Here is a 14,225-nt window from a genome sequence, read left to right as displayed (position 1 = left end):
TTTTATGTGATTTTCCATCATCATCATCATCATCGTAAATACATACTGACTTTCTAAAAAGTAAATACTGACTTCTGAGTCTGCAATCCTGTGATTTGGCTACTGGGGCTGGAATGAGACATTTATTCCTTGAGAACATGGTAGGCGGTGATGGAGTTCAGTGCACTGGTTTCCACGCCTGTCAGTGGACGGGGCCGGTTGGGTGTCTGTAAATCACCACAGACATTTAGATTCGGTAGATCTGGAGTGGAACGAGGAATCTGGGTTTTAAATAGCTGTTGGGGTGTTTGATAACCACTGGTGTCAGAGCTGGAGCGCTGGCCCGTACGAGTCAAGGAATGACAGTTCCATTTTGTTCCAAGTCTCTGAAATCATTTTATTAATTCTTGATGCCTCCTTGTCCGACATGGTCTGCTGCTGCCTAGGAGTCTCCGAGAACAAGCCAGCCAGAAGAGAGGAAGGATGCTTCTCTGGATTCCGATGCTGCAGGGCCCCCCACTTCTGGCAAGCTCCTCAGCCAGGGTGCAGACAGCAGTCTGAGCAGCGCTGATGGCAAAGGGCAGCAGGGAAGAGGGGCAAGTGCTTGGCTCCTGGAAAAAGAAACGGATGAGGAGAGTGATCCTGGGATGTCCAGGAACGGGGTGGACCCTGGGGGCAGTCAGCCTGCCAAAGCCAACGAAAAGGAGGCACCAGAGGACCCAGCGGATGCAGGAGAGGGGGATCCCAGGAAGGGAGAGGCCGAGGCCGTGGAGGAGGCTTCCGACCCCAAAGAGAGCAGATCAGACCAGAGCAAGGTAAGTCCCCCTGTGCCCCAGAGACTTGCTGCTCCCTCCCTGTGCTGCTCTCTGAAGCCCGGTGCAGATCCTTGTCCCTACGCTTCACTTGCAGGCCCTGCAGTGGGCTGTCACCAGCAGCCAGAACCCTTCATGGTGACACATCTGCCCAGACCCAGCAGGCAGCCAGAGCCTGACTGAAACTCCAAACTTGCTGGCATTAGCAACTCAGTAGAAATTTGCCTTTCCATTGGCACCCTCCTGGGACATTCTTGTTCTTCTGTTGTACCTACTTTCTCTTCCTGCCTCCCCGCTTCTACTTCTTGACACCAGCCAGTCAAGGTTGCTGTAGTCTGAGTTTCTGCAGAGTTTCTGTAGAGAGGGGAGGACACTGAGGGGGTGGGGACCAGGGGAGTACTTGGCCCCAGCAGCGGTCAGTTAGGTTACCAGAAAACTTCTCTGATGCCGTGGGAGTCTTGCTTTGACAAGACCGGGCCAGTGACCCAAATGCCCACAAGTACTTCCCAGTGCCTTTGGCATTTTCAGTTTTCCGTCCCTTAGTCCTGTTCCTCTTCCAGGTAGATGGTGAGGGAGTTCATTTAAAGAGCTTTAAGCAGCTTCCTGGGAAAGATACTCGCATTCTGTTTTTTAGGACAGCATGAACCTTCCCTACTGCCAGTTTCCTAACTGTCTCCCTTCCACTTCACTTGGCTCTCCTTACATGTGTAAATCCTTGTTAACCTCAGTCAGAATGTGGGCTCAGCTGGGCTGTTCAGCCCCAGTGAGGTGGGGGCTGATGCATGTGTCCAGAAGGAAGGGGAGGGTCCACAGCCCTCTTTCAGGTTTTCCAGAAGAGGTGGACTTTGGTGAGGGCTCAGCCCTGTGTTGGCACCATGGCCCGAACAGCATTCCCTGGGTGGTGATCCCAATGCTCTGTGCTGTGCTCTGGGTAACTTCTCGGTGGGTCTGTTTCCCCAGGAGTTGGAGATTAGTGAACACGTGAAGGAGCTACAGCTCTTGGACTCCACCGATTCTGACCCCAAGTCCTTCCTGGGCCTGGTGAGTCTGAGGTGGGGGCAGCAGAGTGGGGTGAAGAGCGTGGATTTGTCAGTCCCTGTGGTTCATTTGCCTGGCATCACACAGCTTGAAGTGGGGATGTTAGAATTCAGACTTGGGTCTTGTCTCACTCTCGTTTTCCACCCATCAGCTAACAGTAACACTGCCTACTCCATAGGCTTCTTGTGAGAAGAAGGTGAGGTAAAGAATGTAAAACGTTAGCGTATAGACCTCAGGTAACTATGAGCGATCATTACTCTTTCTTGTGTCTGCAGTGTGAATTGTCTGGGAGATATGTGGTCTAGAGCCTCTGGACTGTAGCAGAAACATTACATGAATCTAGGAGGTTAGAGACCGGTGTGTGTGTGTGTGTGTCTGTGTGTGTCTGTGTGTGTTTGTTTGTTTGTTTGTTTATGGGATCACCAAGCAATGGCAAGGACCAGTCCTCAGGCTGTAGCTAGGAGGGATGCTGGGGTTACATTTCCAAAGAGAAGACATTGTCCTGGAATGTCAGCATGGATGGATGGTCGTTCTTTCCCAGGCCTTCCACCCAGCCTGCTGTCTCCTGGCTTCATTTGCCAGGTCTGTATCTATGGGGAGTAGTTGAGGGTGCTTTTTGGCAGAACATCACTTCTGGAAACCATGCTCCATCTGTTTGGAGGAGGCAGATCAAAGGGAAGGGATTAGCGGGAGAGGGTCAGGGATGAACAGTAATGATAGGAGGGGGTGTGGAGGAATTAGGAGGCTGTGTGCTCTAGCCCCTCACTGAACCATGGGCTTAGGAGGCAGATGGCAGCTACATTAAGTGGAGTAGAACTCAAACTGAAAGGAAAATGTCACCAAAAAAACAAAAACAAAAACAAAACCCACAAGCTAGGAAGGGCAGGCGGAAAGTCACTGTTGCCAAAAACCATCATGAAGAATAGCCATGTCCTAGGACTCTTGGAAGCAAGGGCTCCATCTCCACTAAGGGAGTCCCCGTGTGGAGAAGTGTGTCTATCAGCGTTTTTCTTCTCTATGGGAGTGGGTGGAGGAAGCCATGGGACAGCAGGACCAGACCTAGGCCTGGGCCTCCTGCCATTTATCAGGGCTGATGACAGAACTGTCCCTATTAGCACGCTGTCAGGTAGCAATCCTTCACTTAGCCCTGCAGGCCTCTTAGGCTTGGAGGGGGCAGGATCAGGGTCCTGTGGCAGCCAGAGGGCGGCAGGCAGCTGGCACTGGTGTAGGCACTTGCTGTCCGTCCCCAAGAGAAGCCTGCGGAGGGAGCACCACTAATTAATCCCCATTGTCCAGAGGGGCCCTGGAGAAGGGGAAAAGAGCAAGCGGTGATCAGCCCACCAGGCCTCGCTTCCAAGCCTGCTGGGCACTTTGGCCTCCCTCGTGGCACCCTGTTTGGGCACCAGGAGGGTGAGACAGCTGGAAAGTGACATGCTTGCAGCGTGTGTCCTGCAGAGAGCTTGGGCTTTGGAGTCAGCCCAGGACACATCTGACCCACCAGCCCCATTGCTACTGAGCTGTGTGACCTTGGGCGAATTACGTGTGCTCTCAGACCTGCTTCCCCGTGAGAAGCCATAAGAGTATCAGTCTCATGGGCTTATTTTTTCCCCTATGGTTTTATTATGAAAAATTTCAGACATACAGAAAAAAGGATTTTCGAGTGAATACATACATCCTTACCACTTAGAGTCTACAGTGACCATTGTACTTGCTGTATCACATACCTTTCTGGACTACTCATAGTGTTATTTTGAAGATGAGAATAACTAGTAGATGTGGAAATGTTTTGCACAGTGCCTGGCCCGCAGTAGGCACCTTTCTGGAAGGCGGGGAGGCAGAGGAGAGGCCCTGGTGGACGCTGTGACGGGGGCAGCATTGACCTCCCCCTCCACTGTCTCTAGGACTTTGGTTTTCGCAGCCGGATCTCGGAGCACCTGCTGGATGTTGATGTGCTTTCCCCGGTCCTGGATGGAGCCCACTGGGAGGTGAGTCTCTCTGGGTGGCGGATAAGCCCCAGCAGAACCCTGCCCATCCCAGGGTGCATTTCTGGAAGCTCCCTCCCTTCTAATTCAATAGGGCCTGGCCCTGACTGTGCGTGCGATGGGCTGCCAATCATTCCCGCTCTTTGCTGCTATGAATGAGGTCATCCTCCCTCCCCCACCACAACATACATCTATGTGTCTATCCGTTTATTTAGCAACTGAGGGTTGACCACTTGCTCATGTGCAAAGTACTATAGACTGTGGATTTCAAGGCATTTTACGACCTGGCCCATTCAGCCCCTGCAGGCTCCCCCTCAGCCCACCGGCCACACACGAGCCGCACCCACCACTCACCGTTCCTGGGGCGTACCACCCACTTCCTTCACTGCTGCTTCCCCTTTTGTCCCAAGCTCTTTCTCGGTCTTGGAGGCCCACCTCTGATGTCACCTCCTCCAGGCAGGATGAATGGTTCTGTCCCTTTGCTCCCCTTAGTGCTGCTGCTTCTGTTTTATGGTTCTTGGGTCTGTCTCCCTCCTAGATGTAAGCTCTGTGTGGGGACATCTGGCCCCCAGAAAGGTACAAAGATGACTCAGACACAGATCCTGTCCTTACGGAGCCTTGAAGCCAAGAAGGTCATCCTTTCAGACTCAGGGCTCCATTCCCCCATTTTTATTACGATCGCCCCACTTTGTTATCTATTTTACATTTTAGTTTGTTACATAGATTGGCCTGTGGTTTTTTATTTTTTTCCTTGAAAGTGAGAGAGGGCGCTCTCTGCTGAGCTTGGTGTGATTTGTAGGGGGAGACGGTAGTGAGTCGAACGCTGGAAGGAGCGGGTAGGGGCGCCGTCAGCTGCAAGCTCTGCCCAGGCTGATGCCATGAGCACTGGCAGCCCTGGCAGGAAGCCTTCTGCTACAGGCACTGGGAGGTACTCCCAGGCAGCATTTCTATTTTTTAATGGAATTTGGGGGAGCTGGCTTTTAGTTCAGGCCTTGCCCTTCCTTGCCCATCCAGATGGTACCGTCGGCCCCAGCTGCTGGGGCTCCGGCTGCCAGTGGAGAGGCGTGGGAGGCTGTGGATACAGGGCTGGGGACACAGCCGTAGGCCAGCCCGGCCAGAACCCCATGGGTGAAGATGGAGTCTCCTGCCCTACCTCTCCCGTTAACCCTGATGTCCCAGAACAGACGGGGCTCCCGTCAGCGTGACAGAGGGAGCGTGGGTCCTCGGATGGGGACTGGCCCTGGTAGAGCTGGGTTTTTGTGCCTTAGGCTAGGGAGAGGGGAGGAGCAGGAACAGGGGGGCTGGCATTTGTGGGACGCCTTCTCTGGGCCAGGAGCCGGGCTTTATGTACATGAGCTAACATAATCCTCACCATGAGCCCTGTGAGCTGCGGGTTACTGTCCCATTTTATAGTGGAGGAGACAGACTCCCCAGCTAGAAAGTGATAGAGCAAGAGCTCGAGTCCAGGCCGACAACACTGCCATCCCCCTGAGGCCCCACCCCTGCAGGAAATATTTGAACTTCTCAACAATAGCCCTCTTTTTCACCAGCTTGCTAGATTTACCTAGACACCCAAGCTTTAAAATGAGATTTTGGGGGGGCGGGGCACCTGGGTGGCTCAGTTGGTTAAGTGTCTGACTCTTGATTTTGGCTCAGGTCATGATCTCAGGGTTGTGAGATCGAGCCCTGTGTTGGGATTCACGCTGTGTGTGGAGTCTGCTTGAGATTCTCTCTCCCTTTGGCCGCTCCCCCCCCCCCGCCCCCATGAGATTTTGTTTTTTTGGGTTGCGGTTTTTTTTTTTGGATACATGGTGTAATCAGTCCCTGACTGGGAAGGGGGCATCGTTGGCTACTGATGGGACCTGGGTACTTTGGGGGGTCCCGGAGTGAAGCAGTGGAGCACCCTATCTTCCTCCCTTCGGGTGCCCAGATGGTATCTTTTCTGTCTGGAATATAGCGCTCTCTCACCACGTCCCCATCTCTCCAGGGTCCTTCCTCTTCCACACGTGCTTGGCTGCTGCCTCAGTCACTTCTGCCCGTCATCGCAGTGTCTCTGTCACTGGTGCTGCAGGGCTGGGCCTCTGTGCATTTGAGGGTTCACGGATGTCTCAGCTTTCTCTTTGCAACTGCCAGTGAAGGCTTCCGATGACAGGAGGCAGGATTTTCTTTTTTGTATGTTTTCTCCTGTAGTCTCTGGCTTCTGGCTCTGCAGACAGTGGCTGTGGCCTCTGGCTCTTCCTCCCTAGGCCAGCCAGGCCAGCCCTGGCAGCAGCTGCGAGCCTGGGGGCTTAGCCAAAGCCCTAGGGGGGCCCATGATACAGTAGAGGGGCCTTCTCTTCTGTGTCCCGAGTGGTCATCCTACTCAAGAGCCACCTCTCAGTACTTCCTCCTAGGTGCAAGAATTGGTTGGAGAATTAAGGCACCCAAATGCTGACTTCCCCAATATGCATTTTCCCCTGCTGCTTGCCTACAGGCCCAGAGGCTGGGAAGAGAAGACAAGGATGGCAGCCAGTCCAGCCCAGATGAGCTGCAGAGCAAGCAGTCCAGAGGCTCGGAGAGGTACAGTACGTGGGAGGCCGCCCTCAGGGACCTTGGGGATGGGGTGGACTTGGGCAGAATGCCTGGCTCAGTGTGCTCCCGCCTGAAGGCAGATGGTGAGCTGACTGGATGGCCTTGCAGAGTCTGTGTGCGTGCGCGCACGCGTGTACACGAGCATACCCTCGGATTCTGCACCGAGACGGGATGTGGGTACATTGGGTGGGACTTTGTGCGGCGCTGTGGGCCCGGGCTGGAGGAACTGGCTGGAGGGTCAGTACCGCAGCTTGGAGCTGTTGCCCTGCCACATCAGAAATGGCTGCAGCCAACTGTGTGTGCGTGTGCGTGCGTGTGCGAGAGACACACAGACAAACCGGGAGGGAGAGCGGAGAGACTGGGAGAGAGAGACAGGGCCTTCCAGCTTCTGAGGCTGGAGCCACAGTGAGAGGAGAACTACCACCCTGGACGAGGAAGTGGGGCAGTCATTCTGCTTTTTGAGCCTGGAGGAGCTAGCAGCCTTCCTACGAGCTGCAAGCTACAGCTTCGTGCATTTTCTGTAGTCTGACCATTCCAGTCTGGCTTCTCTCTTTCTCCCTATTTTCCGCTCAGTTCTTCCATCCCCGCCTGGCCTCAGTGATGGTGAGCGCCGGGAGTGGACACAGCCGTGAGAGGGCCCAGCTCTCACCCCGGGACGGGCAGATGCAGCGCAGGGACCCGGGAGGGCAAAGGGAGAGCTCAGTGGGGAGGTTCCCTTTCCTGCTTTTCTGGCTGCTTTGCCTTCCATGGCTCCCTGTGGATGTAGGGCCGGGGCTGGGGCCCTGTCTGGGAGGAGGAATGGACCCAGATCCACATACCACACTCTCCAGTTCTCTCCCTGCTCTTCAAACAGCAGGCCTTACTCTGCTGCTCTGGCTGGTCTGACCAGGTTGTCTCCTCCACTTGTGCCTGGGAGGTGGCACCAGAGTCCCCTTCACAGCCAGGCCACCGAAGAAGGGCCTCCGCAGGCCTCTGAGGGGCAGCCCAGGCAGGAGCACGCAGAGGAGCCTGGGGACGACTTTGCAGTCAGCCCCATCCCGCCCGGTTCCCTGCAGAGGTAAGGGGGAGCTGGAAGCCTTCCAGGCGTGTAGTTGTGGGTACAGGGATTGAGAGTGGCTGCTGGGGGTGCCTGGAGAGGTGGGGAGCTGGGGTGGGTTCGCAGGTTTCCACTGAGTGCCCCATGTGAGCTGGGGAATGAGGAAACCTGCTTCTTCCTAGTTCTTAGTCTATAGCTAAAATTGGGGTGCACCATCTGATTAGGGGAGCCTAGAAACTCTTGAACAAGGAAGCATCTCTTGTGATCCAGCTGTCTTCCTGCTAGGGGCTCGGGCAAGACTGTCTCCCACCTGGGCTGTGCTGTCGGGGGGGGGGATTTGTCCCAGTCCCCACCTGCCCGTGCTCCCCACCCCTTAGCAGTCATCCCACTTCTAGTCCTACAGCAAACCGAAGGAGAGCCCCATTTTGTGCTGGGCCCCTGGGGGAGGGAGGTGCAGAGTCCTAGGCTTCCCTGAGGCTAGCTGAGGGGACATTTGTGCCCCAGCCTGGCCCAGAGCCTGGCTTGCATTTGCTAGTTCTTCTGTTCCCCTGATGAGAGGAAGATGCTGGTTTTACAGCACATTCAGTTGGAGTGAGTCACTGGGGGAAGCCGAGCAGCAGCGATATTCGATGTTCGGTGCACAGCATCCACTGACTACCTGCTGTGCGCAGAGCCTCTCCTTGGGCGCTGTAACCCTTCTGCAGCCCACATGGACATGTCTGTGGCCTTCAGTGTAAATAGCCGGGGAAGAGGCGGGGGAGGGGGGTGGAGAGTGAGGCCCGAGATAGGGACACTTAGTTGGGGCTGATTTCCCTTGTCCTCAGGGCTCTCTGACCCTGAATGGGTGCATCTAGAGCCTCTTGCCTTCCCACCAGCTTTAATACAGTTGCTTCCTTATTGCTATCAAGGGAGGAGACCCCAGACCCACCTGCCGCCCACGAGAGGGGCAAGGAGCAGCGCTCCCAGGTCACGGAGCTGGGCCTTGGGCAGGAAGTGGCCAAGGAGCCCGAGGAGAAGGTGGCGGCCAGCCCTGCCCCGCCAGTCTCTCCAGAGGCGTAAGGGCCAGTGTTAATGTCTGTCCTCGTCCTCACTTGTGTGTGCTTTGCTTTAGTGCCCACCACTCTTGGGTGGTAGGGAGGGGGTGGAGTCGGGGGAGACTGAGTGTGCCCTTCGTTCTGTGTGCCGATTTGAGGCCCCAGGCAGCTGTGAATGAAGGTGGACGTGAGGGCTAGCAGAAACCCGGTAATCCTGTTTTCCCCTCTACCAAGCACTGTTTTTCGCTTTCTTAGCAACATTTTATTGAGGTATTTACATGAAAGTACATAAATCTGAACTGTACGAATCAACGCACGCCTACACGCAGATCAGAGGTAGAACATTTCCGTCCCTTCAGAAAGTTTCCTCATGCCCCTTTCCTCCCCGCGCACCACCCCAGGTCACCACGCTTCTGGCTTCTGTCCCCTAGGCTCGCCTTTCCAGTTCTTCAGCCTGACATAAATGGAATTATACCGTATCCGGATAGGCGTTTTGGGCCTGGGTCCAAGGCTCACCTCCGTTGTTACCCGTGCCCTTCTAAAACTTAGAGACCATTGAGCTTTCCTCCTCCCATTGTCTCCTTCCCCTCTACTGCTTTCACAGATGAGGAGACCGAGGCTCGCAGTGAGGGATTTGCCCAATATCACATCGCTGGTGGGTTGTCTAACCAGGACGAGGCTCTGGTCGCTGGAGCCCTCGACTTCCTACTCAGTGTGCGGCCACTGGTCCTTTTTTTTGCGTGGAGAGACAGGAGCCAGGGTTATGGGTTTGTTGCGTCTGTGAACCGAGTGCCACAAAAGGATTAGGAATCGGAGCTGACTGTTGAGTAGGGACAGGTTACTCACAGCTGGCAGGGCGCATGAGCTCCTGACTCTTGTCCTCACCTTCACACTGCACAGTGACGCAGGGAAGGGGCAGCCCCACGTTTCAGGCGGTGACAGCTCTGACACTGAGGAGTGACAGGGCTTTCCCAAGTCTCCTTGGTGGCTGTGGACACCGGGGCAGGGTGCTTTCTATGAGGACAGGAGACAGGACCCTCTGGACAGAGGTCAGAGGGCGTCTTCCTGGCAGCTTGGGGATGGAAGCTGGGCGGCGAGGCCCCTCCTGAGCTGTCTGGGCTGATGAGATGCGCCCCCTTACTTTGTGTTTCTTCTCCCAAACTGGTGAGGCCGCCCCTGCTGGGTCTCAGAGACACATTCCTCCACCACACAGTTTCACTTTACTAGCATGCTTAGGGAATGTCTTCTGTTCCTTTCCTGAGTCTTTTCAGGCCCCATAACTTCCCTGTTACTTGTCTTCACAGCTCCGTTTCTGTGTGTTGTGAGGAGTAGCTCTGTGTCTGGGTCTCATTTGTACCCGTGGGATTTTAATTTATGGAGGTGACTGAGTGACAACACAGGCCAATGCCATTAAGGAAGAATTTATTACTTATGTTTCCAGAGAGAAGAGGGCGTGCCACGCCATGCTAGGCCACACGGGGAAGGAGCAGGATGTGTCAGGAGGCAGAGGAGGCGAGAAGGGAGAGCATGGCCCAGAGCCTTTATTGGGGTTTCCGTGGGAAGGAATGGGCAAGGCAGGGTAAGTACCTTGAGTGAGTGTGGGATTGGATAGTTTGAACAATGTTGGCGGGCTTTGGGCTATGGGGGTGGCCCGCCAGTTGCCTGGTTCCCGGCCCGACCCTGCGACCCTGCGACCCTGCGACCCTGCTTGATTTGTGATTTGGTGTGAGTTCTGGAAGGAGATGCTTCCGGTGTGGCGCCCTGGGGGATTCGTTGGTTTGCATATGAAAGACACGTTCCCTGCCATCGGTAAGAGCAGGCTAGTCCTGGGACCCGCAGTCTCTCCTCTACCAGCAAACTTACACAGATATCAAAACATCATAAAATAACAAAAAACCAAAACCATGATTCATGCAGTCTGTCGCCTTTCACAGATGTTGTCAAGCTGGATCAGAAGGAGTTAGGGGCAGAGGTCGGGCCAGCAAGCAGCTGCCCCTGTGTGTGCTCTCTGCGGCCTAAAGGCCTGGGTCCGAGAGTCAGGAATAGCCTCCCCTTGGTGATCCCGGTACCTCTCATGAGGTGTTTGTAAAAAGGGGGTAAACGAATTCAAACCACTGGGCCGAACGTGAAAGGGACAAGATCTCTTTAATTGCAATTTTAGGGGCGGTGCAGCCAGTCGAGAATGTCCTGGGCATCACTGCCTCCTCCCTCCCCACCGCCTGCCCTCCCCACTCCTTCCCTTCCTTGGTGGCCAGCCTGAAATGATGATGCCCCTACGGAGCGTCCTCTTGGCCGCTGCCTGTTGGAAACTGGGTCTGTCTGATGCTGACACCTGAGGAGTGGCCTCGAAATCAGACCCGCCTCTTCCTCTGGAGGCTTCATCTTCCCTGTTGTCTCCTCAATCAGTCGGGCCATCGTTGACGGCCTTGGACCAAAGCGGGGCGTTAGGGACACTTAGAGCTCTAAAACGGGGACACGGGGAAGAGCCTGCTGGAAAGCAGCCCCCCTCGCCTGGGTGCTCGCCCGTGCGCGTCGCCTCGGCGCACACTGCTGCGCCATCTGAGGTCCCGTCTTTCTGCAGCATTTGTTCCTCGGGCTCCACATAGCTACGCAGCCCACAGGGGAGACAGACATTCAGAGGTACCATCTCAGGAGAAAAAAAAGATGTTTTCAGCCAAGGCTGGAAATGAGTTGGAGGGTTGATGAGGCGGAGAGCTGTGGGGGGAGTTTCTCTCGGAGAGCAAGACTCTCAGAAGAGGTGGTGACAGTGTCTCTTAGATCCGCGTCAGTTGGGCTGTGTCAGGGGACCTGGAGGAGAGCCGGGAATGGGAAGGGGGATGGAGATGGGGTTGAGAGCAGAAGAGAACTGAAGGCCTGGCCCAAGGCTGTTTCCGGTCTGAGTTAATGATTTTAGGAAAGGGGGAAGGAAAGATCTTAATGGTGTTTCAGAGACGTCAGGAGCCTTTTATGTCTTCCTTCTCTCTCTGGGCTCAAGGGGCCCAGACGGAATTCCAAAGCCCTTGTTTTCTTTGCTCTTCTAGTCTGATCCCGGCCACCGCCTTCCATCTGCTGCAGTGAGGGGATGGGGGTCCTGCGTCCCCTCTTCCACTCTTGCGCCAGTGCTCCTTGGTGTGGGCCGTGCCCATGCTGCTGGCTGCCGGGGCTAGCGTGCCTGGCCTGCCGTGCCTGCGCACTGTCGGGGAAGGGTGGTGGTGGGGGGGGGCGAGACCAATTTCTAACAGAAGATGAGGGACCTGGGAATGCACACAGGCGCTGGCCTTTAGGAAAGCTGCTCCCAGAGGCGAAGTACTTTATCCCTCTTATGCTTTCGTGCCTCCAAATGTTCTTGGGTTTCTTTCTGGGCATTTCCTTCAAGAACCCTCATTACTTCATAGACATCTTTTCCACCAGGACCATTATTCCTTATCTTACCACCCACCTTATGCATCCAGGTTAGCGCTGAATTTCTTTTACCCATTTCTAAGCATGGAGTTAACTCTGAGCAGATGAACACGTGGCGTCATCAAGGAGAGATGGAGCAGGACATTCTTGGTGCACTCTTGCTGCTGGCTTTGGCTGAGGGGACAGTCTCCTGCCGGGCTCCCTTGGCCTTCCTGTGCTGGATCTGCATGGACTCTTCTGGGTGTCAGGGCTAGGAGACTTGCTGCTGCTTCTCCTGCCGGCTTCACAAGCATCTGCCTGTGTTCAGTTTGGGAGGCAGAGAGCAGCCTCTGGGGACTCCCCGAACTGCTGGTGGGAGCCTCGAGTAGCAGGCAGAGCCCTAGAGGGGACACAGGAACAGGGCCATGAACCATCCTGGGGAGGACTCCATTATGGACAGAGCTTCAGTCTCTCCCTGTGGCTGCCAGGTCTTGAGCCACATCTTCAGGTTTTCACATTGGGCTACAACCTGCCAGGTCCCCCAGAGCCTAGTATGGGCTGCCCTTCTCCCTCGGCCCCTGGGGCCTTAGCCACAGTGGGGCTTGCCCTGTGAACAGATACTGCCTCTATCTTTGAGGGGCTAGCCTTCCCACCGGCCCGGGGGTGGCCTGATTTGCATATGTGATTCCTGACCCCTGGGCCCTCCATGAGGATTCCTTGTGTGTTGTTCTGGATCTGTATAACAGGTGGGATATTAAATCTGGTGAAATGCTGTCCCCCACCCTTGGCAGGCGATCTACGGAGCCTGCAGCTCCCCCAAAGCAGGCTTCACTGAAGGCCATGGAAGAGGCCATGGCCCAGGACCTGGAGCAAGACCAGAGGCAGCTCCTGGAATCGAAGCAGGAGAAGATGCAGCAGCTGCGGGAGAAGCTGTGGCAGGAGGAGGAAGAGGAGATCCTCCAGCTTCACCAGCAGAAAGAGAAGTCTCTCAGGTCCTGCCCCTCCCCTTAGGCAAGCTGCCGGGGCCTCGCAGTGACATGGGGAGCAAGCGACCCCCCGTCCCCCGCCCCGGAGACCCGTGGCCCCACCGAGACTCCTCCTCCTCCATGGCCTGTGCGGAGGAAGGGGCTCCCTGGTTCGTCTTTTCGGGAGGGAGTTGGGAGGCGTGATAATAGTGCAAGTAGCTAACACTTTTTGAGAGATGGCCCTGGTCCCTGTGCTTTATATCTGGTAATTGGTTTAGTCCTGGGAGTGGCCCTTACGAGGTCCTGCTGTCTGCCCAGTCCTCCAGGATCTGTGACACAGATGAAGAGACTGCGGCATGGACAGGCTCGGTGCCTTGTCCAAGGTGTCGAAGTCACTGAGCAGCGGAGCCGGGTTAGCCCAGGCAGCTGGTCCCTGGAGCCCGTTTTCCTAACCACTACGTTGTCCTCTCTCTCAGGAGTCAGGGCCCTGTTGGGACCCAGTGAGATTGGTGGGGACCACATGATACAGTCTGAGGTGCTATTTCCCAGAACCCAGAAGTTTCTATTTGGGTTCCTGCTCTTTATGTAGCTGGCTGGGACGCCCTCGACGAGTAAGACACTTAAGGCTGGGCTGGGTCTGTGTGGATGAGATGATGTGTACACATCTGTAAACAAGCTAGAGGTTATTTTTACAAGAAAAGGCCATCCAGGGCTGGCATGGCAGCTCCAGAGTCACCAGGTCCCTGGCGGTCCTTTAATCTCTCTGCTGCTTTAGTGCCGTCTACTCTCAGGGTCTCTTCAGAGTCCAGCGTGGCTGCTGGATCCCCAGCCATTGTGTCTGGGCCTCAGGCGGGAAGAATAGGGACAGAGTACAAAAGGGGTAACTTCCAGCTCATTTGGTCCATTTTAAGGTACTTTCTTGGAAACTTCACCCAGTAACTTTTGTTTATTCTTAAAGAAGTTCTCTTGGAAAGTTTACTCAATAATTTCCATGCGTATCTGATGAGTTACCCCTGGCCACAAAGAAAACTGGGAAATGTAGTCCTTGAGCTGGGTCTCTTTACCTGACCGAATAAAAATCAGTGCCCCTATAGGAAGGGAGCATGGGAGAGTGGCTACTGAGAACGTAGTCAGCAGTCTGTCGCAGGCCCAGGGCGGGACAGAGGCTACCACAAGGTGTTAATATATTTTTCACTTACTTGGCAACGTAACTAAAGGCTAAATCTTTTCCTCTTGGACAGAACATCCAAAAGTGGTAGACTTATTTTTATATCATACATAGCAAAGAGTGCATAAAATGCTTATGCTTAACTTCGACTAATGGAAAACCAACACCCAGCTACCCAGAGGACCGGGGACAGTCTCTCTCATGAGCCCAACACAGGATCTGCTGACCCAGGGCCCATCCTTCTATCACCCCTCCCGGA

The 14,225-nt window shown here is 55.0% G+C and overlaps 1 protein-coding gene across 27 annotated transcripts in view; it reads left to right on the top strand.

The window, feature by feature from the left end:
• CEP164 (centrosomal protein 164) overlaps positions 1-14,225 on the top strand; it is a 63,032-nt gene that overhangs the window by 35,060 nt on the left and 13,747 nt on the right. For 12 of the 27 annotated variants that reach the window (XM_078058951.1, XM_078058947.1, XM_036104470.2 and 9 more), the window contains 8 exons: positions 426-794; positions 1,752-1,832; positions 3,731-3,814; positions 6,285-6,370; positions 7,236-7,439; positions 8,327-8,473; positions 9,894-10,031; positions 12,625-12,825. In XM_078058951.1, coding sequence (XP_077915077.1) covers positions 426-794; positions 1,752-1,832; positions 3,731-3,814; positions 6,285-6,370; positions 7,236-7,439; positions 8,327-8,473; positions 9,894-10,031; positions 12,625-12,825 — 1,310 coding nt within the window. The remainder of the gene's footprint in view (positions 1-425; positions 795-1,751; positions 1,833-3,730; positions 3,815-6,284; positions 6,371-7,235; positions 7,440-8,326; positions 8,474-9,893; positions 10,032-12,624; positions 12,826-14,225) is intronic. The other 15 variants (XM_078058948.1, XM_078058946.1, XM_036104465.2 and 12 more) reach the window with 8 other exon arrangements.

The sequence above is a fragment of the Halichoerus grypus genome, chromosome 11 (genome assembly GCF_964656455.1).
Source record: "Halichoerus grypus chromosome 11, mHalGry1.hap1.1, whole genome shotgun sequence".
Lineage (NCBI taxonomy): Eukaryota > Metazoa > Chordata > Mammalia > Carnivora > Phocidae > Halichoerus > Halichoerus grypus.
This window is presented reverse-complemented; position numbering and strand designations above follow the sequence as displayed.